This window comes from Dipodomys spectabilis, unplaced genomic scaffold, assembly GCF_019054845.1.
Source record: "Dipodomys spectabilis isolate Male_0828 unplaced genomic scaffold, ASM1905484v1 ptg000067l, whole genome shotgun sequence".
NCBI classification, from domain to species: domain Eukaryota; kingdom Metazoa; phylum Chordata; class Mammalia; order Rodentia; family Heteromyidae; genus Dipodomys; species Dipodomys spectabilis.
The window spans coordinates 365,752-392,500 of NW_024870744.1; the positions used below are offsets into that span (position 1 = coordinate 365,752).

The 26,749-nt window shown below is 41.4% G+C and overlaps 1 protein-coding gene across 4 annotated transcripts in view; it reads left to right on the forward strand.

Annotated features, from left to right (window-relative positions):
- Nucleotides 1–17,135: 17,135 nt before the first annotated feature.
- The window catches only part of Pbx3 (PBX homeobox 3), a 224,141-nt gene continuing 214,527 nt past the window's right edge, over nt 17,136–26,749 (forward strand). The window contains exons 1-2 of one of the 4 annotated variants that reach the window (XM_042681177.1): nt 17,136–17,185; nt 19,115–19,188. In XM_042681177.1, coding sequence (XP_042537111.1) covers nt 19,140–19,188 — 49 coding nt within the window. In that variant the 5' untranslated portion in view covers nt 17,136–17,185; nt 19,115–19,139. Of the gene's footprint in view, nt 17,186–17,784; nt 18,127–18,651; nt 18,855–19,114; nt 19,189–26,749 lie in introns of those variants that run through there. The other 3 variants (XM_042681175.1, XM_042681178.1, XM_042681176.1) reach the window with 3 other exon arrangements.

The window sequence follows — 26,749 nt, forward strand, 5'->3', positions numbered from 1 at the left end:
TTTTTAAAATAAATATGACCTGATACCAGAGCGATTGGTGCAATAAAAATGCATGATGTGAAATTAATCAAATATGGTTGGGTTCAATTTATAAGGGACACATTAAGAAAAATTATTTCTTGTTCGGGTATGCCACTTTAGTGAATCAAACAGAGTGGTGTATATTTCAGCAAGATACATGCAAAATCCATTCATTCAACAAACATTTATTATGCATTTACTGTGTGCATCACGAGGGATAAAATCAAGCTGAGCAAACAAGAAATTCACACGAGACAACTGAAGAGCGTAAACAACCGAATAATTGTGGAATCTATATTCTAGAAATGAAAGCTTCAGTAGCAGCAGTGTGGTATGTTGGCCAAGGGTATGGGGCTGTGAATTTATTTCAGTTTTTTTCAGGAACTGGCCATTAATTTTGGCATGAGGAAAAAAAAAACAGTGAGAGCAGAGGAGCATAATTCATTGTCCTATATTCTGTATATGTGAAGGAAATAAATTTCTGATGGAATAAAATAAAGAGAAAAGAAAAAAGATCCCCTCCCTTTAACTTTAGAGTCAGATAGATACGGGTTCAAATCTCAACCATGCTACTTACTAGCTGGGTGATCTGGAGCAAATTCTTTCATTTCATTGAGTTTTGAGGGTTTTTTTTTAATCACCATTATAGAGATAGTAGACTCTTCCTCATTGGAATCTTGAATGAAATGAGATAATGTCCTAAGTAAGCATTTATTTAATGTCTTGTCATCCTGAGGCTAAGGGACAGTTAGAGATATCATGTTAGGAGTTGCTATTGCCAAAGTTGGTGGCAAGGATGGATTGTCAGAGACAGTTCTTCAGGTTGAGACAGCATGGACCAATGTGGGAAGGGAGGACTGGAAGCCCAGTATTACTCTTACTACCTCTAGGAGTGGGGTTCTGATTTCTCCCTGCTAGAGCCAAATAGGAAAACCAGGTTAAGTATTTGCCTTCAAGTAAGTGTAGAAACTCCAAAATGCTGTAGATTAGAAATGACAAAGAACTTGTAGACAGATTCACAGGAAGGATCTGTGGAACATGTTGCCATCTCTAGGACTTAGCCATTGAACTCAGGACTCTGTGATTATCTAAAGAGTTGAGGTTTCCTTTGTCTTATTTAACCCTTAACCCTACTGCTGAGCACAGGACTTTCTCTGAAGCAAGTAATAAATAACTACTTGATGAACAAAAGAATAAATACCTCTGTTCTACAAAATGTGAATAGTCACCAATTTATCTCTCTTTGTCTCTGTGTCTCTGTCTGTCTATCTCTCCCTCTCTCTCTGTCAGGATTAAACTCAGAAAGGGTCAGAGTCTTGTACTTGCTAGACAAGCACTTTACCCCTTGAGCCACACCCTAGTTCATATTTCTCAATCTCTGTACCTCCATTTTCTCAACTGTACAAAAGGAACAAAATAACCATTGACTTCAAAAGATTCTCATTCTTATGAAAATCAAATACATCAATATTTATTAAGTACCAAGAATAGTACCTGGCCTAGGGTCACTTCTATATCAGTGTATATTACATAAAAACATAAATATTTTCTACCACAATGGCACTGTGAATATTAAATAAGTAAATGATTAAAGATAGCCTGTGTTTGTGCAGGAAAGGGGAGGAAGAAGAACCTAACAGCTCAAGCAATGAAAGCTTGCTCCAAGTAGGTCAGAAGGACCTAGCCTCAGACTGAACACAAACTGATGAAACTAAGCTTTGTCGTTTCCTAAACCCAGCATGCAATAAGCCTAGGGGAATGCTGAACCTGACATCCTCTTCCTTCTTTCCTCAGGAATCTTGGATTCAGGGTGCTACTCCTTAGCGTTTTGTTTTGTTTTGTTTTCAGTTGGAGGGCTTGAACTCATAGCCTGGGCACTGTCCCTGAGTTTTAGTTTTGGTTTTTTGTTTGTTTTTTTCCCTCAAGGCTAGCATTCTACCACTTTGAGCCACAGCTCCATTTCCAGTTTTCTGGTGGTTCATTGGTGATAATAGTCTCATAGACTTTCCTGCCTGGGCTAGCTTTGAACCACAATCCTCAGATTTCAGCCTCCTAAGTAGCTAGGATTACAGGTGTGAGCCACCATGGCCCAGCTCCCTTGGTTTATTCACTAGTGGGTAGGTTAAATGGTAGACTCATGCTCTACCATTTGAGCTACACCTTCTTTCCTTTCCTCTCTTCCTCTCTTCCTTCCTTCCTTCCTTCCTTCCTGTCTGTCTCTTTTTCTTTTGGTTAATTGGAAATAAGTGTCACGGACTTTTTCGCCCAGACTGGCTTTGAATGCCAATCCTCAGATCTCAGCTCCCAGTGTAGCTAGGATAACAGGCATGAGTCACCTGGGCTCCTGATGTCCTCTTGATGTTATTTGCCTTCCCCAACCCCTATGGTACCAAATCATGTCCTTAGTTCAAGGCTCAGGGTAGAGCCCCATATTCAGCCTTCCTTGGACTACTCAAGGCCTATGCCAATAACCAACTCAGGGACTGGGTGCTGTCCCTGAGCCTTTTTCCCCCTCAAGGCTAGCACTCCTTGAGCCACAGCTCCACTTTTGGCATTTTGGTGGTTAATTGAAGGTAAGAGTCTCATAGACTTTCCTGCCCTGAAAGGCTTTAAACCATGATCCTCATATCTCAGCCTCCTGAGTAGCTAGGATTACAGTTGTGAACCACTGGCACTGAGCAACATTCTTTTAACTAAAGGTAATTTAGTCCTTCTTCTGTGCCCAACTCTCAGCCCACATCTTTTGACTAATGGATGCAAGAATAAAAAGTCCCAGCCATCTTGTTTCAACTCAGGACATCTCTGAAGAGCCATTTTGTACTCAGGTGGCTGATCCAGAGCATCATAGTTTAAAACTAGTAAGTAGGAAAGTTTGCAAGACTGCATCTCTAAAATAACCAGCAAAAAGCAGAGTTTGAAGCATGGCTCAAGTAGTAGAACACTAAGTCAAACAAGCTGAGCAAATGCAAAGTCCTGAGTTCAAACTTGGGTACAACCAAAAAGTAAAGAGGCTATTTTAGTTTTAGTGTTCCCTATAGGGTTGGCTGAGACTCATCAGGAGCTTGTCAAAGCACCATTTTGGGCTGGTAATGTAGTTTAGTGGTAGAGTGTTTGCCTAGCATGCATGAAACCCTGGGTTTGATTTCTCAGTACCACATAAACAGAAAAAGTCAGAAGTGGCGCTGTGGCTCAAGTGGTAGAGCACTAGCCTTGAGCACAGAGAGGCTCAGGGACCGTGCCCAGGCCCTGGCTTTAAGCCTCAGGACTGGCCTCCCCAAATCCCTACAAAATAAGCTCAATTTTCCCTTCCTGCTTCTTCTTGCTCTTTTCCCATAGATATGGCTACCAAGGGTAGCTTTGCCCTGAGCAAGTACCCTACTGTTCTTCCTCGTGACTTTATTCCTGGGAAGTCTACCAGCCCTCCTTTCCCACTTCAGGCTCCACATGTGAGCCACTTACAACTACTTATATGTCTTTCAGATCTCCCTTAGATCCCCAGTCCTATACACCCTTCCAGCTTGTGTCTTTGTTCTCTTCTGTAGAGACATTTGTCCCTAGACCTCAGGTCTTTATCCCACTTCTTCTTCAAGCTACCAAGTTTGGTAGCTCACTGAGTCCCCAGTGCTGGCCACTCTTCTTTTTTTTTTTTCTTCGTGCATGTGTGTTGGTCTTAGGGCTAGAACTCTGAGCCTGGTTGCTGTTCCTGAGCTTTTCAGCTCAATGCAAGTGCTCTACCACTTGAGCCACACACCACACCCAGTTTTCTGGTGGTTAATTGGAGATAAGAGTCTCATGGACTTTTCTGCCCAGGCTGGCTTTGAATCCTGATCCTCAGATCTCAGCCTCCTGAGTAGCTAGGATTACAAGTGTGAGCCACTGGCACCCAGCACTGGCCACTCTTTTTAAACCAGTGGACGCCATAGACTATAATTCAGTTGAGAGGTTCATCTTCTTTCCTTCTCATAACCCTCTTGGCTTTGATGTGGCTATGATTTGATAGTAATTTCTCCCACTCCAAAGTCTCCTTTGAGACTCCTGTTTTCTTCATCTGTCCTTTAGTTATTGGTGCTCTGTCACCTTCATTTTTCTCATCCTCTCCCTGTATGATCTCATGAACTGTCATTATTGCTTATAGCATCAAGAAGTTAATAACTCCTAACCCCACCCCACTCTGGTTCAGACCTCACTCTTGACCTTCCACTCCCGCACAACTCTGCTGCAGGCATCATATACTTTGTATGTGGACAGGTACACACACCACCCTCTCCTTGAACCTATGATTTCATCCTTAGTATCTCTGCCCTCTGCTTTTCTCCCAGCTAGACTCCCCAGGAATTTCCTGTTTGCACCCTAACTAGCTGCATTATGGAGCTTAACTCTTCTTCCAAACTCCTCTGATTCTGTTTTCTGCCGGGAATCAGGATTTTGAGCCAGGCAGCAATGGCTGGTGCCTATAATCCCTGCTACTTAGGATGATGAGAGCTGATGATCATGGTTCAAAGCCAGCCTGGGCAATAAAGCCCATGAGACTCTTTTCTTCAATTAATTAGCAAAATGCCAGAGGTAGAGCTCTGACTCAAGAGATAGGGTGCCAGTCCTGAAAGGAAAAAGCTAAGGAACAGTGCCCAGGACCTGAGCTCAAGCCCGAGTAACACACACACACACATACACACACACACACACACACACACACAGAGCCCAAACACAAACACAAGACTATGGGGCTTTTGAATGACTGCCTGATGTCATGGGAATCAGAAATTGGATTGCCTTTGAAGCCCTTGGGAGCTGTCCAGCTGCTGGCCAGCTCCTGTCATACATCTTCCTTGCTTCCAGGCTATGCTGTATCTTTGTAAGTCTTCTGTCTACAAGTGGCTTTCTTGGCTTCTCCCTGGGCAGTTGAGTACTATGGCTTTCCCAGAATTCTAGGGATTACACACCCTCATTTCAAGCAGTCAGCAAACAAATCAATGCCTTTCAAGTGCAAGGGCAAGTGTCTAGCTGAGAGACTGTTGGTTTTTACCCTGTCAAGTGCCTGCGTTTGCTCTGGTGGTAAGAAACATGGCTATGGTGACTTACAGGGTAAGTATGAGGTTAAGAGGAAAGATGGTCTGGATAAATATTTAAGATGCGACTTTTAAAAAATAGCAATGAATATTCACAGAAAAATTCCCAAGGAATTATATTTATGCAAAGTTCTAGTTTCTTTGCCTGCCTGCCTGCCTGCCTGCCTACCTTCCTGCCTTCCTTCCTTCCTTCCTTCTTTCCTTCCTTCCCTCCTTCCTTCATATCTTCCTTCCTTCCTCTCTCTCTCTCTCTCTCTCTCTCTCTCTCTCTCTCTCTCTCTTTGTGTGTCAGTCGTGGGGCTTGAACTCTGGGCCTGGGTGCTGTCCCTCAGCTCTTTAGCTCAAGGCCAGCGCTCTACCACTTGAGCCATAGCACTATTTCCGGCTTTTTCTGCTTATGTGTTGCTGAGGAATTGAACCCAGGGCCTCATGCATGCAAGGCAAGCACTCTACCACTGAGCCAACCTTCCAGTCCCATGCCTTTGTTTCTTATTGCTTTGTGAAATATCATTTTCTTCTTTGCTTCACTTGTCTCTTTATTGTGCCATTTAGTAGAAAGATGGAAGCAGGAACTGTGGCTTAATGTAGAGAACCTGCCTGGCATGTGGGTTCAATACTCAGCATCACAAATGGAAGGAAGGAAGGAAGAAAAGGAGTGAGATGAAAGTAACATGATAGCAAGAATATTATAATAAAAATATTCCATGAAGCTTGTTCCTAAAAATTAAAAGCTTAAATATATACTCAAGCCACAATTCTGCCCTATAACTCAGTTGCAAATACAAAAAGATCTTTTGAGTCCATTTCAATTTTTTCTGCATTTAATCTGACCTAGAAATTCAAAATGGAAGTGATAATCAAAAGTACCATCCAGTTGCTTTTGACAGAAGCAAGTTTATAACCTGTGCATAAGTTTGTAGAAAATAATATCACTAGGCAATCTTTGATAGCCCCCTTATGGGTAAAAAAATAATTTTAGAAAATTTATCTTCAGATCCGCATATTGTAGCATAATTCTTAAGGAAACTTTTACTTTAAATCAGTTTTATTGTAAGTCTAGAAAAGCAACAGGACTAGGAGATGAACAGAATGTTGACAAGAAGTGGGTGAGATAAAAAGAAATATATTGTGTGGCCACTTGTTTTTAAGAAATGAAACTCAGGATTTATATACTGGCTTTAAAAAAATCTCTCTAGGCACACTGTTCAGCAGCTATTTAGATCTTGTCTGAAGTTTTTAGTATGTTTCAAATAAAAGTAGATTCCTTTGTTTTAAGATAGTGATTTTTTGATACTCCATTTACTTAACAATTTTTAGGCATCAATTATATGCTAGGTGTTGCTCAGAATAAAAAGTTGAATGTTAACAGACCATTTTCTGCAAGCAGTATATGTGAGATACCTTTCTGGAAATTATCATAACTATAGATAAACAACTTTTCCTCCTCCTCCTCTTCCTCCTCCTCCTCCTCCTCCTCTTCCTCCTCTTCCTCCTCCTCCTCCTCCTCCTCTTCCTCCTCTTTCTCCTCTTCCTCTTCTTCCTCCTCTTCTTCTTCCTCCTTCTTCTTTTCCCTTGATCCTGTGGCTTGAACTCAGGGCCTGGGTAAGTTTTCCCTCTTGACAACTCCACTTCCAACTTTTGGGGGTCATTAATTGGAGATAAGAGTCTCATGCCTTTTTCTGTCTTTTTGAAGGTCAGATCTCAGCCTCCTGACAAATACTATATGATTTCAACAATATGAATTTCCAAAAGTAGGTGAATTCACAGATGGGGATGTGGCTACATGGGAGAGCATTTGCCTCAAATTCCCTGGGTCCTGGGTTCTAGTCCCAGCATGGGAAAAAAGTAGTCTATAGAGCAGCAGTCAAGTTCATAGGTACTGGTTGCTGGGAACTGGGGAGTTAGTATTTATTGGATAATTAAAACGTTCTAAAAATAGATATTGGTGAAGGCTACATAATATGAATATAACTAAAGTCATTGAGCTGCACATGTCAAATGGTAAATTGTATGTTATATATCATTTGCTACAAATAAAAAGCATTATACAGGGCTGGGAAGGTGGCTCAGTGGTAGAGTGCTTGCCTTGCATGCATGAGGCCCTGGGTTCGATTCCTTCAGCATCATATAAGCAGAAAAAGCCAGAAGTGGCGCTGTGGCTCAAGTGGTAGAGCCCAAGCCTTGAGCTGAAGAGGGACAGCACCCAGGCCCAGAGTTCAGGCCCCACAACAGGAAAAAAACAAGGCATTAATCACTGGGCTGAGAGTATAGTTCTAAGGAGAGAAGCCTGTCTAGCAAGTGTTCAGATCTTAGTACCACCCAAACAAATAAAAAAGTCTAGGTACATTTATAATCTGAGGCTGGAATTATAGCCCAGTGAGTGAGTGCCTAGGATACAAGCCCTGGGTTCAGTCCCCAGCAATGCTCTGCCAAAAAAAAGAAAGAAAGAAAGAAAGAGAGAGAGAGAGAGAGAGAGAGAGAGAGAAAGAAAGAAAGGAAGGAAGAAAGAAAGAAAGGAAGGAAGAAAGAAAGTAGAAAAAAAAAGCAGAAGCAAACAAACAAATAAAAAAGAAACCACTAGGTGCCAGTGGCTAGTGCTTGTAATCCTAGCTACTCAGGGGCTAAAATTTGAGGATCTCTGTTCAAAGACAGCTAAGGCAAAAAGGAACAAAAATGTGATCTCCAATTAAACAGCTAAAATCTGGAAGTAGAGCGGTGACTCAAGTAGTTGAGTACCATCCTTAAGCAAAAAGACTAAGGGAGAGTTCCCTGGCCCTGAGCTCAAGCCCCAGGAACACCACCCCAAGCTCCCCACACACAAACAGAAACAGGGACAGAGAGGCTATTAGGTTACATTCAAGATGGCTCCTAATATTTCTTACCTCCTGATATTCATTTTTTGTGCCCTTCAACCTCCTTGGATATAGGTTAGATCTCATGATTTGTTTCTAATAAAAACAATATAGGAAAGCAATAGGATGTTATGTTTGAGATTAGGTTACAAAAGAGTGACTTCTGTCTTGCATTTCTTTTCCTGATGTCTGGCTTCTTCACTCTGTGGGAAGCCAACAGCCATGATGTGAGCTGCCCTATGGAGAGGCAGTGAAGGAACCAAGATTTCGGGCCAACAGTCCTTGAGTACATGGCTTGGCAATGGTCATGTGACCAGCTGGGAAATGACTCTCCTCCCAGTTATGTTTGAAATGATTGTCACCTTGACTGCAGTCTCAAGAGAGACCTTAGGACAGAGGCATCCAGAGTATACAGATTCTCAATGTATAGGAACTGTGGATAATAAGTATTTGTTGTTTTAAGCCAGTTAAGTTTCAGGGTAGTTATACAGCAATGGATCACTCATCCAGGCAGAATATGACAAATCTGAAGCACTATGAATGAGATCTAGTTGTTCTAAATCTCTGAGAAAAAGGATGAGCTGAGGTGTAAATCTCAAGGATGGTTAATGATAGGTAATGAGTTCGATTTTGGAGGGTAAACAGGTAGGAAGAGAAGAGAGGAGAAGATGAGAAAGAAGGAAGAAAAGAAAATGAAAAGTGCAAGAAAATGATGGATAGAGAGGGGATAGAGAAGAGGAGATAAAGAGAAAAGTAAAGGAAGGAATACAAATAAAAAGGAAGGAGATAGAAACAAAAGCTACTACTCAGCTACTTGGGATGCTGAATTGTGTGGATCACTTGAACCCAAGAGTTAGACACCAGCCTGGAGACCAATATAATGAGAGCCTACCTCAAAACAACAATAGCAAAAACAAGCTGGGCGCTGGTGGTGCACGCTTGTCATCCTAGCTACTCAGGAGGCTGAGATCTGAATATATCGGTTCAAAGCTAGCCCAGGCAGGAAAGTCCATGAGACTCCAATAAACCACTCAGAAAACTGGAAGTGGCGCTGTGGCTCAAGTGCTAGAGCACTAGCCTTGAGCTGAAGAGCTGAGGAACAGCACCCAGGCCCAGAGTTCAAGCCCCACAATTGACAAACAAACAAGCAAGCAAACAACAACAACAAATAAAAACTAAAAAGAGCCAGATGCTGGTGGTTCATGCCTGTAATCCTAGCTATTGAAGAGGCTGAGATCTGAGGATTGCTGTTCAAAGCCAGCCTGGGCAGGAAAAGTCCTTGAGACTCTTATCTCTAGCCACAGAAACCTGGAAGTAGAGCTATGCTCAAGTGGAAGAGCAATAGCTTTGAGCAACAATAGCTCAGCAATAGCATCCAAGCTTCAAGTTCAAGCCCTAGTCCTGGCACAAAAAAATAAAAATAAAGAGAGTGGGGTTGAAGATAGAGAAGGAACCTAGAGATGCAAAGAATTATATCCATTGTTGTTTTATTTTATTTTATTATTTTATTTTATTTATTCATTTTATTTTATTTTTTTTGTCGGTTGTGGGCCTGAACTCTGGGCCTGGGCACTGTCCCTCAGCTCTTCAGTTCAAGGTTAGCCCTCTACCACTTGAGCCACAGCGCCACTTCCGTCTTTTTCTGCTTATGTGGTGCTAAAGAATCGAACCCAGGGCCTCATGCATGCAAGGCAAGCACTCTACCACTGAGCCACCTTCCCAGCCCCTCCATTGTTGTTTTAAAACAATAACTTGGTGTGATTGTTCTTCTTTCTATTTACAGATGAGAAGGCTAGAAAGTTAAGTAACCTGATCAAACCAAGTCCATGGTAGAGCTAGGATTCAAATCCAAGTCTGATTCTAGACCCAGAGATTTTTTTTTATTGTTGTGGTTGTACCAACTACAAAAGACAGGCCTGGGCCCTGTCTCTGAGCTTTTTTGCTCAAGGCTAGCATTCTACCATGTTGAGCCACAGTGCCAGTTTGGGTTTTCTGGTAAATTGAAGAAAAGAGTCTCACAGACTTTTCTGCTTGGGCTTGCTTTGAACTGTGATTCTCAACTCTCAGCCTCCTGAGCAGCTAGGATTACAGGTGTGAGTCATTATTGGTCAGCTCCAGAGATCTTACGTAGCACTACTGTGCCTATCATTGTACCCTTTATTAGACACTGGCTTCCTTACTAATCATGATGAGGTTTGTCCACATACACTGGAGACATGTATATATCTATAGACAAGATAGAGTTTTATTCTTCCCTTAAGAGGAGATGTGTGGAGATGGTAATCAAGGACTGGTATTATCTATTGGACAGTAACTTCCTGATGTCATTTGGAGCCTGGGATCTTAAGTTTCTCCTTTTTTATTGCAGTGTATAGCTTTTCTTTCTCAAGGTCATTTTCTAGTCTTAGATGACTTCTGTAGTTCCAACTATCCCCTGAAGGCTAGGAGCAGGGAAAGGGAAGAAGGAAAAGAACTACTTTTACTAATAAAGGGCTTTTTAAATAGGTTTCTTAGAAATTCCACATAATTCTTCTCAAAGGTCAGAACTTAATCACATGGTTAAACTTTCAAGAGGGCAAGGAGATGGTTTTATCTAAGTAGAAAAGTATGCAGTTAAAATTAAAAAAAAAATCAGGCTCCCGATACCAAGGGGGAGACATTGGAAAAGGAAACCAGCTGTTTCTATTGCAGTCATCCATGCACCTTATCTTCCTCTCCCACTGCCTTGATATCCTTGTTGTACTGGAACTAAAATTTTGAAGATAACAGCTTGAGTTTAGCATTCGACCAATTAAGGATATGGTACTCAGCAAGGCCACCTTCACTTCAGATGCTAGCCTTGAGTTCAGGGTTTCCTAGGTCATCTCTACTTCTAATTAGTTGGCTACAAAGTTAAGTATTCCTTTGTCCTCTTCCTCAGATTCAATAATTTGCTAGGATGACAGAATTTAGGAGAGTACTATACTCATGATTATGATATTATTTTTAAAGTTATATAAATCAGGACTGTTAGATGAAGAAGTCAAGGGAAAGGTCTGGAAGGTTCTTGAATACCGAGCTCGTATATATCTTCTTCTTTTTTTTTTTGCCAGTCCTAGTTCTTGAACTCAGGGCCTGTGCACTGTCTTTGAGCTTCTTTTGTTCAAGGATAGAAATCATGGTAACCACCTCCAACTTTTTCTGTTTATGTGGTACTGAGGAATTGAACCTAGGACTTCATGCATGCTAGGCAAGCACTCTACCACTAAGCCACATTCCCAGCCCATATTTATTCTTCATTGTGTGAGAATTCTTCCTTCTCCTGATGATAGCTGCTTGATGATGGCTTCTTGATATATACACCAATCAGGAAGCTTCATTAACCTTCATTATGTAGAAATGATGGAGCGAATCATTGGCCTTGTGATTAAACTCCATCTCCTGTTCCTTTTCTCTGCTGGAATGCTGACCTGGTTTAGAACCCTAACTTCTTAATCATATGACTGGTCTTTCTGGTGAACAGCTGCATCATGAGTTATCTGTTTACCATAAACTCATTTGTGGTCCAAGAGCTCATTGAATAGTGAAAGCATTACCATTACTTGGTATATTCCAAGCATTTTCTATGTTCCCTCCCAATATCCCATTACAAAGATAGAGATGAAGAATTTTTTGTTTTGAGATCAAGTTTCCCAGGCTGGCCTTCAGGTAGAGGGCCTTCTGTCTCTCCTTAAGTGACTGGTACTACAGGTATATAATAATAGCCGTTATGTTTTTTTTGAGACAAGGTATTAAGTTGCCAAGTTGGTATCAAATTTTTGGGCTTAGATGATATTTTTTCACCTCAGCCTCCTGAATATTTGCTGCTATGGGAGTGAACTACCATGCCTACGTCAGATTTTTCTTCCCTTTTCTTTTTTGAGACAAGGTCGTTCTATGTAACCCAGGCTACCTTTTGCTTTAGCCCCCTGAATGCTAGGATTACAAATGTATCTCAATATACCCAGCCAACTATTTTATTTTATTTTTGTGCCAGTCCTGGGGTTTAACTCAGGGCTTGGTGCTGTCTATGAGCTTTTGTTCAAGGCTATAACTTTACCACTTGAGTCACAGCTCCACTTTGGGATATATATCTCCTTTAGTGGAATTAAGAGTCTCACTCACCAGGTACTGGTGGCTCATACTTGTAATCCTAGCCACTCAAGAGGCTGAGATCTGAGAGGACTGCAGTTTGAAGCCAGCCTGGGAAAGAAAATCCAGGAAACTCTTATCTCCAATTAACCACCAGAAAAACTGGAAGTGGTGCTATGGCTCAAAGTGATAGAGCTCTAGCCTTGAGTGCAAAAGCTCAGGGACAGCACCCAGGCCCTGAGTTCAAACCCCATGACTGACAAAAAAGAAAACAAAAATAACAAATGAGTCTCACAGACTTTCCTGTTGAGACTGGCTTTGAATTGTTATCCTCAGATATCAGTAGCTAGGATTTCAGGTGTGAGCCACCAGATCATGAACAAATTCTTTCTTTCTTTCTCTTTTTTTTTTTTTTTGATTGGTCATGGGGCTTGAACTCTGGGCCTGGGCACTGTCCCTGAGCTCTTCAGCTCAAGGCAAGTGTTCTATCACTTGAGCCACAGTGCCACTTCTGGTTTTCTGGTAGTTAATTGGAGATTAAGAATCTCATGGACTTTGCTGCCTGGGCTGGCTTTGAACTGCGATCCTCAGATCTCAGCCTCCTGAGCAGCTAGGATTACAGGCATGAGCCACTGGAGCTCAGCCTCAAATATTTTTTCTTAAATACCTCATTTTAGGAAGATACATTGTTTTCTCACTGACTATTTGGTTCCTTAATCAAGTTCAACTTCAGAAGCTGAACATTTGTCACATGTTACACATGCATATCAACTGTAAAGACTAGTTCTAATGAGTCATGCTTAAAGCACTGAAGCAATATATTTTTTGGAAATAAGAGTTGAGTTGGTTTCTGAAGTGACAACTAGAAAATGTAACTCTTAGATGCCTAAGTTTTATTTTTTTTTTAAAATTTTATTTATTTATTTATTTATTTTTTGTTAACATACTGTACAGAGGGGTTACAATTACATGGGCAGGATAATGCGTACATTTCTTATCAAGCATTGCAGCCTCCTCCTTTGTTTACCCTTCACATCCCTTCCCAGCCTCTCCCCCAGTCCCCCCACCCAATCCTCCCCCTCTCCTCCCCCCCCTTAGATGCCTAAGTTTTAAAAGAACAAATTGGTTATGTTAAAGTCATGTCTTAAAATACAGTGAAATAACATGCTTATGAACTTGATGAGAAAACTAACAGTTGACTTGAAAGGAAACAGCACAGGGCTATCCAATATGAGGCAAATTAAGTATTACAGGCAATATATTCTGTAGGAGCTCAGAGTAGACAAATGTCAATAAATATAGGCATGGCAAGCAAATTACAGAGAACTAGGGCCCTATGTAGTTATAAAGGAGGGTCTGATATCTCTGGTCTTCATTTTCCTTCTGTAGTGCCCTAAGATATAACAAAGCTTTATTACTTTATATTTTTGTGGTAGTGAGGTTTCATGCTTGGTAGGCATATGCTTTATGGCTTGAATCATGCTCCCAGCTCTTTTTCTCTGTTATTTCTGAGATAGGGTCCTTCTCATTGCCTGTGCTAGCCTGAACTACTATCCTCCTGTTTATGTTCCCCGCTATAGCTGTAATGATAGATATGTGTACCACATTTAACTTTTGTTCTGTTGAGATCATTGGGTCTTACAAACTTTTCTATGTATGCTGGCCTTGATCACTATTCTTGCAATATTTGAGTTGCATGAGCCATCATATCTGGCTGCACTAGACCTTTTTAGACTTTTTTCTTTTTTTGCTAAGTACCTTGTTACTTATTTTTATTGTCAGTTTGTCTGTTAGGATAGTATGATTTCATGTACAACTTTTTCCCCCTGTGGTTTATAGAGTAATCTTTGCAGCTATACAGATCACAATCTGAATTTAAGTCTTAGCACTTATGGACTTTGTGGTCTTGTGCAAATTCCTCACCTGCTCACATTCTATTTCTTATTTAATAATAATCCTAACCAGGTAGGGCTGTTGTGAGGCTATAATAAGATGTAGTGAAGGGAACACAGAGTAAGTACTGTCCCATCTTAGGGAAGTGATTGATAATGGCACCTGCTGTGATATCCCCACATTGATAATGGAAACGATGATGATGTTAATCTGAACTCATGGAAAGGGATAGCAATGAAGGAACTTCTGCTTGTTTTTCACTACTATGTCACTGTTAGCTTTACAAGAATATCCACTCACCAAAAGTAAATTACATTTTCTTTGGCTTTTTAATAACTGCTGCCTGAGAAATAGCAAAGATGGATTCAGGTACTTAGGGTGGTTCTATTCTATTATCTGTGAAGACATCAAATCACTGAGCAGAGATAAGGCAGCATCCAATAGGAGAAACTGAAACAAGCCCAACTGATCTTGGAATGTTTGCAATTAGGAGACACTGTTTATTAGGGCTTGGAAACCACTGTGAAAGAATTTATGCTTTACATCAGTGGCAGCTGTCAATGAGCCTGTGAGGGAATCCTTGTTAGGACTTTCTGGCTTTTTACAGCAATTTGTACTAATGATAACCAAAAGTGAAGCCCTCTCAAGCAGAAGGCCAATCAGATCCATTCACTTACTGCAGAATTAGAGTATTTCCACATCATTGAATGGCTGTGAGTGTAGAGGTGTGTGCCAAACCTAGCTTCAGATATTAAGACATTTAACAAGTTTGTTTTAATCCTAATTGCTGGCATTTGCTTAACTGTTTTCTTAATTCTAATTTATGTTTTTATGTTCCAGTTTGTTTACATAGCCCATAGTTCCCAATTGCCTTTATTTGCTTAAGTGTTTCTTTAATTTTATTTACATTTTTATATATGTTGCTTTGCTTACATAATTCATTGTTTGGAGTATGCTAGAAATAACTATAAATCCCCATTGCTAATTAGCCTCATCCTCATGACTGATTAGTCAAGATTATGAGCCTAGAAGGAGGGCAGGGAGGAGGCCTAATAGTGAGTCACAGGATCATTGCATTTTAGAGCTGGAAGAAATCTTAGCGTTTAAGGCATCTTTCAGTTAGAAATTTGTGGCTTCACAACATTAGTACTGGAGAATTATAAAAGGTTATTTGCTCACTCTTGATCTTTTATCCAAAAGTATATAAGGATTTGGTGACAGTTTGGAAAGGAAGTAAAGAAAATAGAAGTCTCACTGATGAGTATGAGAACCTCATAATGAGAGCTTGAAGAATCAGAAGCTAGAGATATAAATGGGTCATAGAAGATCAGGGAATATTAATGAACATGAAGGAGGATCTTCTTTGGCGGTAAGTAAGCAGAGCGGATTGTTCTGAACTCCCTCCTCTGCAGCTGTGCAATTGGTAAGGATTTTAGCTTGCCAAACTGTAAGCTTGGCTATTTGCAGTGGGGAGTATTTAAAAGTACACACAACATATGAAGGAAAGAACCTGGAACTGAGTAGCCTGCTTCATTCCAAGAATCCATCTGGCATTTAAAGAACTGCTTGTCCTACATTAAGCCCCGTGGAGTAAGAGCCATTTTTCATATCCTCACACCCCTCTTTTGGTTTCAGGTAAGACAAGCTTATCGAGTTTGGTGAAAGAAGACTTTAGAGAACCACTCAGCAGGAGGAAATAATCAAGGGTGAGACCCCACAAATCTAATATGGGAAATCGTTTTGAAATCCCTGCTTTGGAAATCAGTTTGAGGGCAAGCTCAAGCTACCACATGAAGAGTCCGGAGTCAAAACAATTCAAATAATTCAAAAATAATTTTGAGCCAGGCTCTGGTGGCTCATGTGCACAATCCTAGCTACTCAGGAGGCTAAGATCTGAAGATTCCAGTTCAAAGCTAACCCAGGCAGAAAAGTCTATGAGATTCTTATCTCTAATTAACCATTAAAATGCTTGTAATGGAGGCATGGCTTATATGGCAAAGCATCAGCCTTGAGTGACAAAGCCAAGCAAGAGTTTGAGGACCTGTGTTCAAGCCCCTTTATCAGCACACCCACACACAAAAATTTCTTTAGTCACTTGTAGACAAAATATAATGAAGAGGTGCTATAGATACGCAAATCTAGCTACTAATTGACTCCTGGTATTGGGGTTGATAAGTGAAACCCACTCAATCCCTTAACAAATCCATCTTTAAGTTAAAGCTTCCCCCGTGGCGCCTCCCCCTTCTTTCCGCTTTCATACATCTGAAGGCATCTAAGAGCAATCGCTGCCAAAGAGTAGTTCATGGATTAACAGGAGTTGTAGGGTGTTTAAAATGTTTTTAGCCTTGAAATTAGTTCTGCACTTTGGGCAATTTTCCTCTAACTAGACCTGCTTCTCTGAAACATTTTCCTATGTTTGACTTTCAGGGAAAGTACATGAGTATTCTGATCCACACTCAGGTCTCAAACATGCCAGACAAGAGGTTCCCGCTTTAACTGGTTACCCCTTGAGGGACAGTGCAGGGCCCAGCTCAAGCTCCAACTCTAAGCAGCCCACTCTCGGTTTCTATGGCAACCGCGGAGGGGCGGGGCGACCACCCACTCCTTCACAGCCTGAGCTCAGGACCTTTCGAACGCTCCAATTGAGACAGCCCTTTCTTGCCTCTGTCCCGCCCCACTCAGTTCTAAGCGCGATGCGATTGGCCCCGGACCCCGAGTGGTGGCCAGAGGATACCACTTCTTGACGGGAAGAGCGGGAAAGTGTACTAGGCGCTGTCCGAGGCGTGAAGCTCACGGGCTGACACTGCGGGGGAGCACGAGGTCGGCTTGGGAACGAGATGCCCTCTCTCCCATACACTATCCCCACATCCTTGCTGTTACTATTTGGGACAGGAGACAGGTGCCGGTGCCACGTTTGCGGACTGGGACAGTCCACCCCAGGGGGGAGAGGCGCGACCAGGCGTTAGGCTCAAAAGCGCGCTCTCGGGACGCCACCGCTCAGAGGCCAGAAGGGGCGGGCCGAAGTTCGAGGGCGGTGCTAGTGGCGGCGGCGGGAGGCTCCAGGTCCAATGAACGCGCGCCCCGCCCTCTAGGGGCGGGGCATAAGAAGCGCTGCCCCGCCCTCCCGCTCGCCCCCGCCCCTCCCCCTGGGCGCCGTGGCCGCTGTGAGTGAGTGGCACTGGCAGCCTGTCAATCCCTCAGCCCAGCGGCCTTCCAGCCCGGTCCGCGGCGGCTGCTGGCTGGGTGCGTGGCTCCGGCGGTGGTAGCGGCGACTTCGCCCGCCCCATCAATCTGCTGTCTGCCCGGCGCGCGGCCCGCCGGGGCCCTCCACCGGGCTCTGCGCCTTCGCCGCGCCGGCCCGCCGGCTCCCAAACTTTCCTCCTCCGCCCCCCTCGCTCCTCGCGGCCCGCCCGGCCTTCGCTGCCGCCGCCGCCGCCGCCGCCGCCGCTCCCTCCCCTGGGCCGCCGGGGCTGAGATCCCTCCCGGCGGCGGCGGCGGAGGAGGCGGCCGCGGGAGGGGAGAGCGCAGGTTGGCGCGGGGCGGGGGGGTGGGGGGAAAGGGACGGCGGCGTCCCGGCAACTCGGCGGACGCTGAGGAGCAAGTTGAGCGGGGCCGCCCGGCGGGGCGCGCGGCGGTGAGGAGGCGGCGCGGCGGTCGCGTGAGGGCAGCGGGCGCCGCTGCCTCCGCCTCCGCCACCGCCGCGGAGCCCGGCGCTTCCGCCCGCCGCTTCTCCTCAGCCTCGGCGGCGGCGGAAGCCGAAGCCGGGCGCCCGTCCGTCCGTACCGCCTCAGCCGCGGGCCCCGCCGGCCGGGCCGCCCCCTCCCCGCGCGGGCGGGGAGCGCGCGGCCGCCTCCCCTCCCCCTCCCCCTCTTTCTTCTCCTCCCTCGTCGCCGCCGCTGCCGCCGCCGCCGCCGCCGCCGCCGCCGCCGCTTCAGCCTTCGCCTCAGCCGCCGCCGCCGCCCGCTCCCGCCCGCGCGCGGCGGGATGGACGATCAATCCAGGATGCTGCAGACTCTGGCCGGGGTGAACCTGGCCGGCCACTCGGTGCAGGGGGGCATGGCCTTGCCGCCTCCCCCGCACGGCCACGAAGGGGCGGACGGCGACGGCAGGAAGCAGGACATCGGCGACATCCTCCACCAGATCATGACCATCACCGACCAGAGCTTGGACGAGGCGCAAGCAAAGTTGGTGTCGTCTCATTAAGCATCTTTTGTGTGTGTGCGGGAGCCGGGCCCCGCGGCCGGCCGAGTGGGGGCCGCGGGAGGCGCCCCGGGTAGGGGCCTGAGCCCTCGGCGGGGAACTTTCTCCGAAAGCCGACCACCGGCCGGGGCCGCCGGGGCACTTGCCGCGGCCCCCACCCCCCACCCCGTCGCAGATCGGAGTCGGCAAAGTTGCTCCCGGGGCTTGGGACGGACTTGGTGGCCGGGGGATTAGGTGATTTCTTAGTCTCCCGCCACCCGGCCCCTTCCTCGGATTTAAACCTCCCGCCTGGACCCCCCCTCCCCCCCGTGCGCGCCGCGCCCCGCCAGGCCCCGGGCTGCGCCGGAGGGAGCTACAACTTTCTCCGCGGGCTGTGAGTGGCCCAGCCGGCTCCCCTTGGCCGCGGGACAACCTCCGCGTGCGGGCAGCCGCCCCAGCCCCGTGCGGGGCGATGGGCGGGTCCCTGGCGGGTCCGAGTGCGGATGGCTAAGTTCTGGCGGAGGGAGGGCCGGCTGGCAAACTTTGCCGAGCTGTCACCCGCCCGCTGGTCCCAGTCCACCGGTCTCTCTTCTGGCTCCCGGCCGTGGAAGGCCGACGCGGGAGTCCCTCGGCGCCCATCTCCTCCCCCTAGGTCCCCTCCGCGTGCCTCCGGAGCGAGCTTCCCCGCGCGGGATCGCGCCTGCGGTCGGTGGCTGTGGCCGCTGCCCGCCGGGTAGCTGCCGTTCGGGCCGCGTTCGGGCTGGAGTCTCGCAGCCGGATCTTGCGGTGGTGGCCAACTAGTCAACTTGAGTTCTTGTTGACTTCTCATGGTTCAAAGAGCTTTCCAAAAGTGCGGGGGGTTGGAGAGCATCAGAATGAAATCTTGGGAATAACTTAAAGGAAGGCGCCATATTCCATAGGTGATGCTAATACCTTTGTGTTTTGCTATTTATTTTATTTTGTTTTATCTATTTATTTATTTATTTATTTTAGGAAACATGCCCTGAACTGTCACAGAATGAAACCTGCTCTCTTCAGCGTCTTGTGTGAGATCAAAGAGAAAACAGGTAAGAAGCTGCACCCCGCAGTGGGCCTGGGGACCCCTGAGGCGGGGTCGGAACTACTCCTTCCACTCTCCAGTTGAGAGCTGCTGCTTTTGGGCACCGCCATCTTTGATCATTCTTTCCTTCCTACCTCCTGATCTTGAGGGGAAAAAAAAAACAAATCAAAAACCTGCAATAAATCTGGAGTACATCTCTCAGTTCTGCTCCTGGTGCAGATTGAAGTGTAGGTGAGGATAGGGCTGGGTCGTCTTCCCTAGGCCCGGAGGAGGCCTGCTGCCCTCTCCCTTCCTTTTCCCTTGTTTGTCAGTTTTAAAGGGAGCAGTGGGGAGACTGGTTGCCTGGGATTGCATCCCTTGGACAAGCATCCCTCGAACTTTGTTTTACTAAGCTTCAGCTCCAGTGAAAGAAGAATAGATGTGATTGAACATATCACACCAGCATGTTTGAATTAGTGTTTTAGGAGCGAAGACTACTTTTAAGAATCCAGGAAGGGTAAAGAGGTGCTGAGGCATATAATATTGTGTTATAGCTATAAATACTTTAATAAGAAATTCCGTATTTTTAGTTGAGGTTGTAATATATAAAGTAAAAAATGTCTACAGGTGTAGGTTAAGCAGTTTTTAAGTTCAAGGCAGGGAGTATGTGAGAAGACAGATTTTGCAAAAGTGCTAGAATGAGAGCTGTAGATAAATATTAGACAAATTTTTGGCAGTTCGTTTCAGTTTAACTTTTTTGTCAGTCTTTTTTGATTGAAGATATTTTAATCTTGAGGTGATGGTAAGGCTCAAATGGAAGTAGCATTTTAATTTAGATGTTTAGTGTTATCTTCCCTGTTTTCTGTCAATCAAGTACATTGAATTTTTTGTTTTTGGTGTGTGTTGGGTATATGATATTTTAAAGTTGTCTTTTTGTAAGTTGAGGCAAAGAAGTTAAGTCTAGGATATTGCAGTATCCAAGAATGCTATTTAAGTTGAGTATATAAATAATAGAACAGGGTATAGTATATTGTTAGGTTGGTAGTCCAATTGCCTTCTTTTAAAACAGATTTTTTTTTTTTACTTTGTCATACTATTCCTTTCCTAAAAGTAATCCAGAAAATATGATGGGTTATTGCTGTTTCTTACATATGTACATATGCTAAACCATAATTAACAACAAATACAAAGTGAGCCTAAAGAGTACTTTCCTTGCTTTTCAGTCATGTTGTATAGATGGTTTCCTAATCTTGTGATTCTTTGTCAGATATATTTTATATTTTGAATTCCACAGTTATTTTAGATTACTTTTCTTCTGTGTTGAGTTTTAACTGCCTTTAGAATGCATAGCCATTTAAGATAGTGGATGATTTTTATTTGCGTATAAAAGAAGACATCCAGCATTAAATCTTGAAGATTCTTAGTTTAGAAAGTGTGTAATTCTCATTAAATTTTGTTACTTAATGTCCAAGGGTTTTCTTGCTATGAGAGCTGTACTTCAGTTTCTCCTGACAGCTAAGCACTGGGGTATTGAGTATGTTGTGAATATTAAGATTGATTCAGCTTTCCATGGCATTATATTATTAAGGAGAAGGGATTGATACGCATTCCCTCTCCCCTTCTCATGATTTGTATTTATTTATTTTTTGCCCTTTTAAAGGTTTAACATAGCCAGCTTGAGAATCAAACTGCTTTTCATGTTTAGACATTTAGCAGCAGTCAGAATTCAATTAAGAAGTGTTAGTCCTCCAGTTGCTTATTTCCAGAGGACTTAGTTACACCATTCTGAAAGGAAAGTATAGTTGGCCACATGTCAAAGGTGAGTTACAGAAGAGAAACAAGTATTTTCAGAGTCTGGAATTACTAGCAGAGAGATCTTTGGTAGGGTTATTGCTATTTAAGAATCAAGAGGTAGCTGACAAAAGAAATTTTTGTGTTTTGGAAATAATTGTAGAGGTTTTTAGTGCTAACTTATAGTTTAGATCCTTTTTTTTTTTTGTGCATTGGCCTATGGATTCAACTTTGCACATTATCTCTTTTGTAAAAAGGCACAGCCAACAAAGAGTAAGGGCAGCTGTCTGGGCAGAGGCATCATCCTGCCAGCCTCTCTAAGCTCAAGAGGGATAGGATTTAAGTACTGAGTGATTGATAGGGGTGATGCTCTCTTTTCCTCTCATTTCCCGGCTCCTATCCATAGCTCCACCTCACTCTTCAAAAGTAGTCTTAGAAGGAAGGAGATAGGATCGCCTGGACTCAGAGCCCTCAGTTTGAAATAAAACAGCTGTGTAGACATCAGTGTTACTAAAGCAGAGAAAGCCAGACAGCAAATTCCATGGCCTGTCCCCCATCTGTTTACATAGTCCTGCTTCAGAAATATCATTAACTTAAAAAGTAAGCATCATATAATATCATTTTATGTAGTCTCTTAATAGGGTATCTAAAAATTATTTCTTTATAATCTAAAGAAAGTTTACCTAGTCATTATTGAGTACAAACAAGAAACATGATATAGTGACTCTATCTTCATAATGGAAGGATAGGAGGTTGTTAAGTTGAGGAGTGAAGGGAAAACTGTCACTTCAGTGGGTAATGTCACTGTAGTCAAGCTTTTCTAAAATAGGACAGTTATTAAAAAAATCCATATGTTTATAAATTTGCCAGTTTCTGATCAAGCAATGCATACTGCCAGTTCTGATGCACATAGGGATTTTGTTTGGAAAACATCTTTTTTCCCCTCCTCTACTAAACATGAAAAGCTATTTTTTCCTTTTGACAGATAAATGGGTAATCTACTACAATTACATTATTTTCTTGTTCAGAAGTACAGAAAGCATACTTTACTATAAGATGCTACTTTTTCTTGAAAATGTATTTGTAAAATTTGTCGTCCAGTTATTTTTGGGCAGAAATGTCTTTCGTTGAGTTTTGACATACATGTTGAAAACAATTGGAAAGGTATAGGCTTTTAAACTAGGTAAGCAGCCAGTGAGATATTTGTTGATATGTTATTATTTTTCTCATGCTATTTTTAAAGCCATATTTTATTAGCTATTTCTTTTTTTTAGTTACGTTTTTATTATCTTTAGTTGTACAAAGGTGCTACCATTCAGCATAGTTGTTTCTTAATAATTATCCTTAATGCCAGGAAGTCTCTGCTCTTATCTGTTTATTTATTTTTCTTGGCCACCTTACTCTTGTCAGTCTGCTTTCTTTTGTGAAATATGCCATCCTCAAAAATCTGCCTTTTCAAAGTCCTTAATTATGAGTGTTTCAAAGAAGAAAATCTGCTTGTCAAGCAAAATCCCCTGTTCTTGATGAAAATCTAATATTAGTATGTAATCTGAATTACAGTATTCTAGAAAGACGTTAGATATTGGGGAAAAAAATCAACAAAGCCTTTTTCCTTTTTAAATGGTAGGTTAAAATACTCAATGTTGATAGCTGCCAACCAAACTCTGATTTATTGCCACCACAAACCCTAAATAGCATTCATTTACTAGTAATGTCTAATGGCATACATGATGGTTTGCCAGATTTGTAGCCTTTGTGAGGCTTATAAGCAGGACTGACTTGGGAAGATCATAAAACTTAATGAACTTCTCTACTGCAGGAGGTGTCCGCAGGGGAAGAGAAAGGCCTGCTTGACTGGTTGGGCTGAAGTATTTTTTATGTTTAAGGAAAAGAAGAGAATGACTATTAAAAATGCTTTACTTTTAAAGTAATCTTCCTTAGAGTCATAAGAATTTTAGATTTCAAAACTAGGTCAGGAATGTTGTTTATACATGAATTTTTGTATGCATTCGGTAGGTGATATGAGACCCAATCTTTTATCTTTATTATTCTAAATGACTAGCTTTCAGAGGGAGAGGATAGTGCATTCAGTCAGCACCTCTATTTAATTTTTATCCTTCATCAGAATCTTCTGTTCATTTTAAAATTGTCACTGTTTTCTTTCCATAGTGCTGTATAATTCTTTTATTTTCTAAAATGAAATTTAAAAAGAATTCTATCAAATGAAAATTTATCAAAAAGGGTAAAATTTATTATCTATGAATTATTACATGTATTATGTATTCTAAGTTGGTCTCACATTGTATGTAATCTAATAATGATCTGTTACAAAGTTTGGAAAACAACTACATTGTTTCACAGGACTCACTCTGTTTTTATGAATCTATTTTCTAGTGTAAGATCTTTATTATGGACAACTTCCAACATAAATACATGTAGAAAAATGGAATTGTAGTGCTTCTCCCCACTTGAACTCATTACTCACTTCAGTAATAGCAACAATTGGCTGATTTTGTTTTCTCAATTTTTCTGAATTTGTTTTCTCAATCATTCCTACTCCCAGAATTATTGTGAAACAAGTTTTAATGGCCTTTAAAGTTTCAAATTTTATGTCAATTTCTGACATATGTTATGGTTTGTTTACATAGAAAATAGTAAATGATTAAACGAGAAATAGAAAGTCATTGTATATTAGAAATGTCATAAATTATATTGCTTTATCAACATTTTCCTTAAAGCAATTTAAGAATATTTTATTTATATCCTATGGATTTTTATAGCTCACAAGAACTTTTGTAGGTGGTTTTGAGGGAGACTGTAACACAATGGTATTTTTCTAACTTTTTTTTATTCTTTCCCAACCTTAAAATATATATACAATTTTAAAACATGGAAGAAAAATGTCATCATCAAGCTAGTTTAACCTTGTGATCTAAAGTATCATGTAGATACTGTGTTTATACTGTGCTGTTTTTAGCTCTGTTGTTTTTTTTTCTTCCAATAAAAATATATTGAACCTTTTGGTCAATGCTAACTTGATCTGTGCAATAATTTTTTGTGCCTTAGTTTTAGTGGGCCTCATTTTTAAAATAAATTTGTAAGTTTTGCCATTTCATTTGGGACTTCACTAAATTTTATATAACTACATTTTTTTCATACCATGAAACTTTTAATCAATTTTGCTTGAAATCTTAGGTGTTTTTATTTTTTAAAATTTATTTATTTTTATTTTAGGGCTGAGAATTGAACCCAGATTCTGTACCTGCTATCTAGGCAAACGATCTACCACTGAGTTACATTCATAGCCTAGTTTTAGGTTTCAGTTTTTAAATTTTATAAAAGGCTAATTCCAAGGCAACATTTTAAATGAACATCTTATTGTATGTTGGTACATAGTATTAGATGAAATTATCTTATGTGGGGCCATAATAATGGAAACTGCATTTCATGAACCACACCCTGAGTTATTGCTTTACTATACTCATGTCATAAGCTATCTATTCAGAATATATATTGTCACTTCATCACTAACACATCGAGTCAAATAAGAATTTAAGCTATCTTTTCTCTATTTGCATATGTGTTAGTAACTTTTAGATATTTATTGTTTTATTATTGACAATGAGAATAATGTTTTGTTTTCTCAGCTGCCTTGTGTTTTAGCCATTTGAGCATGATCAATATGATTTAGGTAGTAACTGACCAACCAGCCTTATACATTTCCCTTTTTCCTGTTGACCTTTTCAAGAACTTTAGTTGGCTTTTTGAGTCTGAAACTGTAAAAAGAGAGTAAATTATTTACATTACCACATAGTTTAAATGGATCACAGTTTTTTTAAGTTTGGTTATCATAGGTTTTTTACAGAGATATTCAAGTTAATCAAATAAATTGATATCACAGCTAGGTGATAATATTTATTATATTCAGTAAATTAAGTGGCTCCAATGACCCACTTGAAAAATGTACCATGTTTTCACACTTCTGGACAACACATTAGAAAATAAATTTCATTAATCTTAAATAGGTGATTTCACAGATTGTCTTTATAGTCAACATTGCAACCAGAACCCTCTGTTTGCTTCATAGACATATTTTATATATGTAGTTTGTGGTTTTTAGTGGGAAGTATAATTGCTTTAGTATTATTTTTAGACTGATTATATCTACATGATAGTAACAGATGAGTACTGAAAACAAAGTAATTATGGATAAAAATACTTTTTTAAACTTTTGTACTGTTTTCTTTCAGCTTAAGTGCTTCAAACATGATAAGCTGTTTCATTTAAATAAAACCCTTTTTGTGTGATCATATTAAGAGGACTTGGTATATAATGTAATCCTTTTAATGTTAGTGATTCCTTACAATGTTTAGATCATTATTTGGTAGACTCAACATATGTCAGAACGATAGTGTTTTTGGTTTTGTTTTATGTGGTACATCAGTTTGCATAGCATATTTCTAAGGCATCAGCGTCCAGCAGGTGGCTTTTTACATTAAAAAATTCATAAATTTTAAAATCCCATAAAATTTTATTTCAAATTCAAATTAACTAATTGAGAATGTCAACATTTCCACTGTTTCTATCTTAGCATTTATAATAGAACAAATGGTTGCATATAGAAATTATCTGCAACATAATCTAAATTAAGATTCTAAACAGGCATTACAGATGCTGGTAACTTTGGCAATTATCATTTTGTTTGGTGAGCAGTAGTAAAACAGTGTGCGGTAAGAGTGTTTAGAGAGAGAGGATAAATAAATTGAACAGTTTTGCAATGCAAAGTGGTTTGTGGTGTTTTTGAGGATTTCTTGGCTCTCTCTTAACTGCTATTGTGAGCCTGGAGCAGATTTCCCCATTGCTAATGCCCTAGAAGTATTAATTCACTTTGATATGCTAATTAGAGGGCATTATGCAAGAAATGAGATTAAGTGGCAGCATGAAGCCATTTGCCTGTCAGTAAATTGAGAGCTTTAGCATCAGGAGGAGCTTTGTTTTTTTTTTTTTTTTTTTTTTAGTTTCTCTGGCTTTTGCATATAAATAAAATTGATTGAAAGGTTTAGAGTAGCTTCTAGAACATTGGTAGATTATTATTTTTCTCTCATATAGTTATTTAAGTGTAATACTACAGAATATAAAGTTTTCATTGTACACTATGTGAAAATAAATATTAAGAATTTTATGTCCTTTGTTCTCTTTTGGAAAAAGTAATTTTAGCACTATACCTATTGAACCTTTATCCCTGAATTCTTTTTGGCCATACAAACTTGTGTGTTTAGACTTGTACACCAGTGCCATCATTAAACTTAACTGCATAAGAATGCTTCGTTTACTTAGGAAGGAAGACATTGAATTTGTGCTTCACAAAGCTATATTAAATGACCATTAAAATTCTGACTTGAATCCATAAAATCTCAAGTTAAAATTAGTGGTAAATTAAACTTTGACCTTTACATAACCTGTAGAATTTATATTTTAGCATGTATCTGATATATAAGGTTACTGTATTATTTGATTTTATATTGGAAATGACTTTACTGACCTATAGTTCAAATTAAGACTTGATTTTTTTTTTTATAGTTCTAGTTGGTTTTCTATATTTTGTAAGGAAGTAGATGAGTGATACCAGGATGGATGTGGGGAAGAAGAGGAAACAGAACTCCTCTGAACCTATGAAAGGATTAGGTTTCCTCAAACAAAATTTCTACCTGCATAAAACATTGATATCTTTGCTAAATTATAAGTTTTTAGATATGGTTGGTTAGATAGGAGAGTTATTGGGTAGCATTGATATTGAG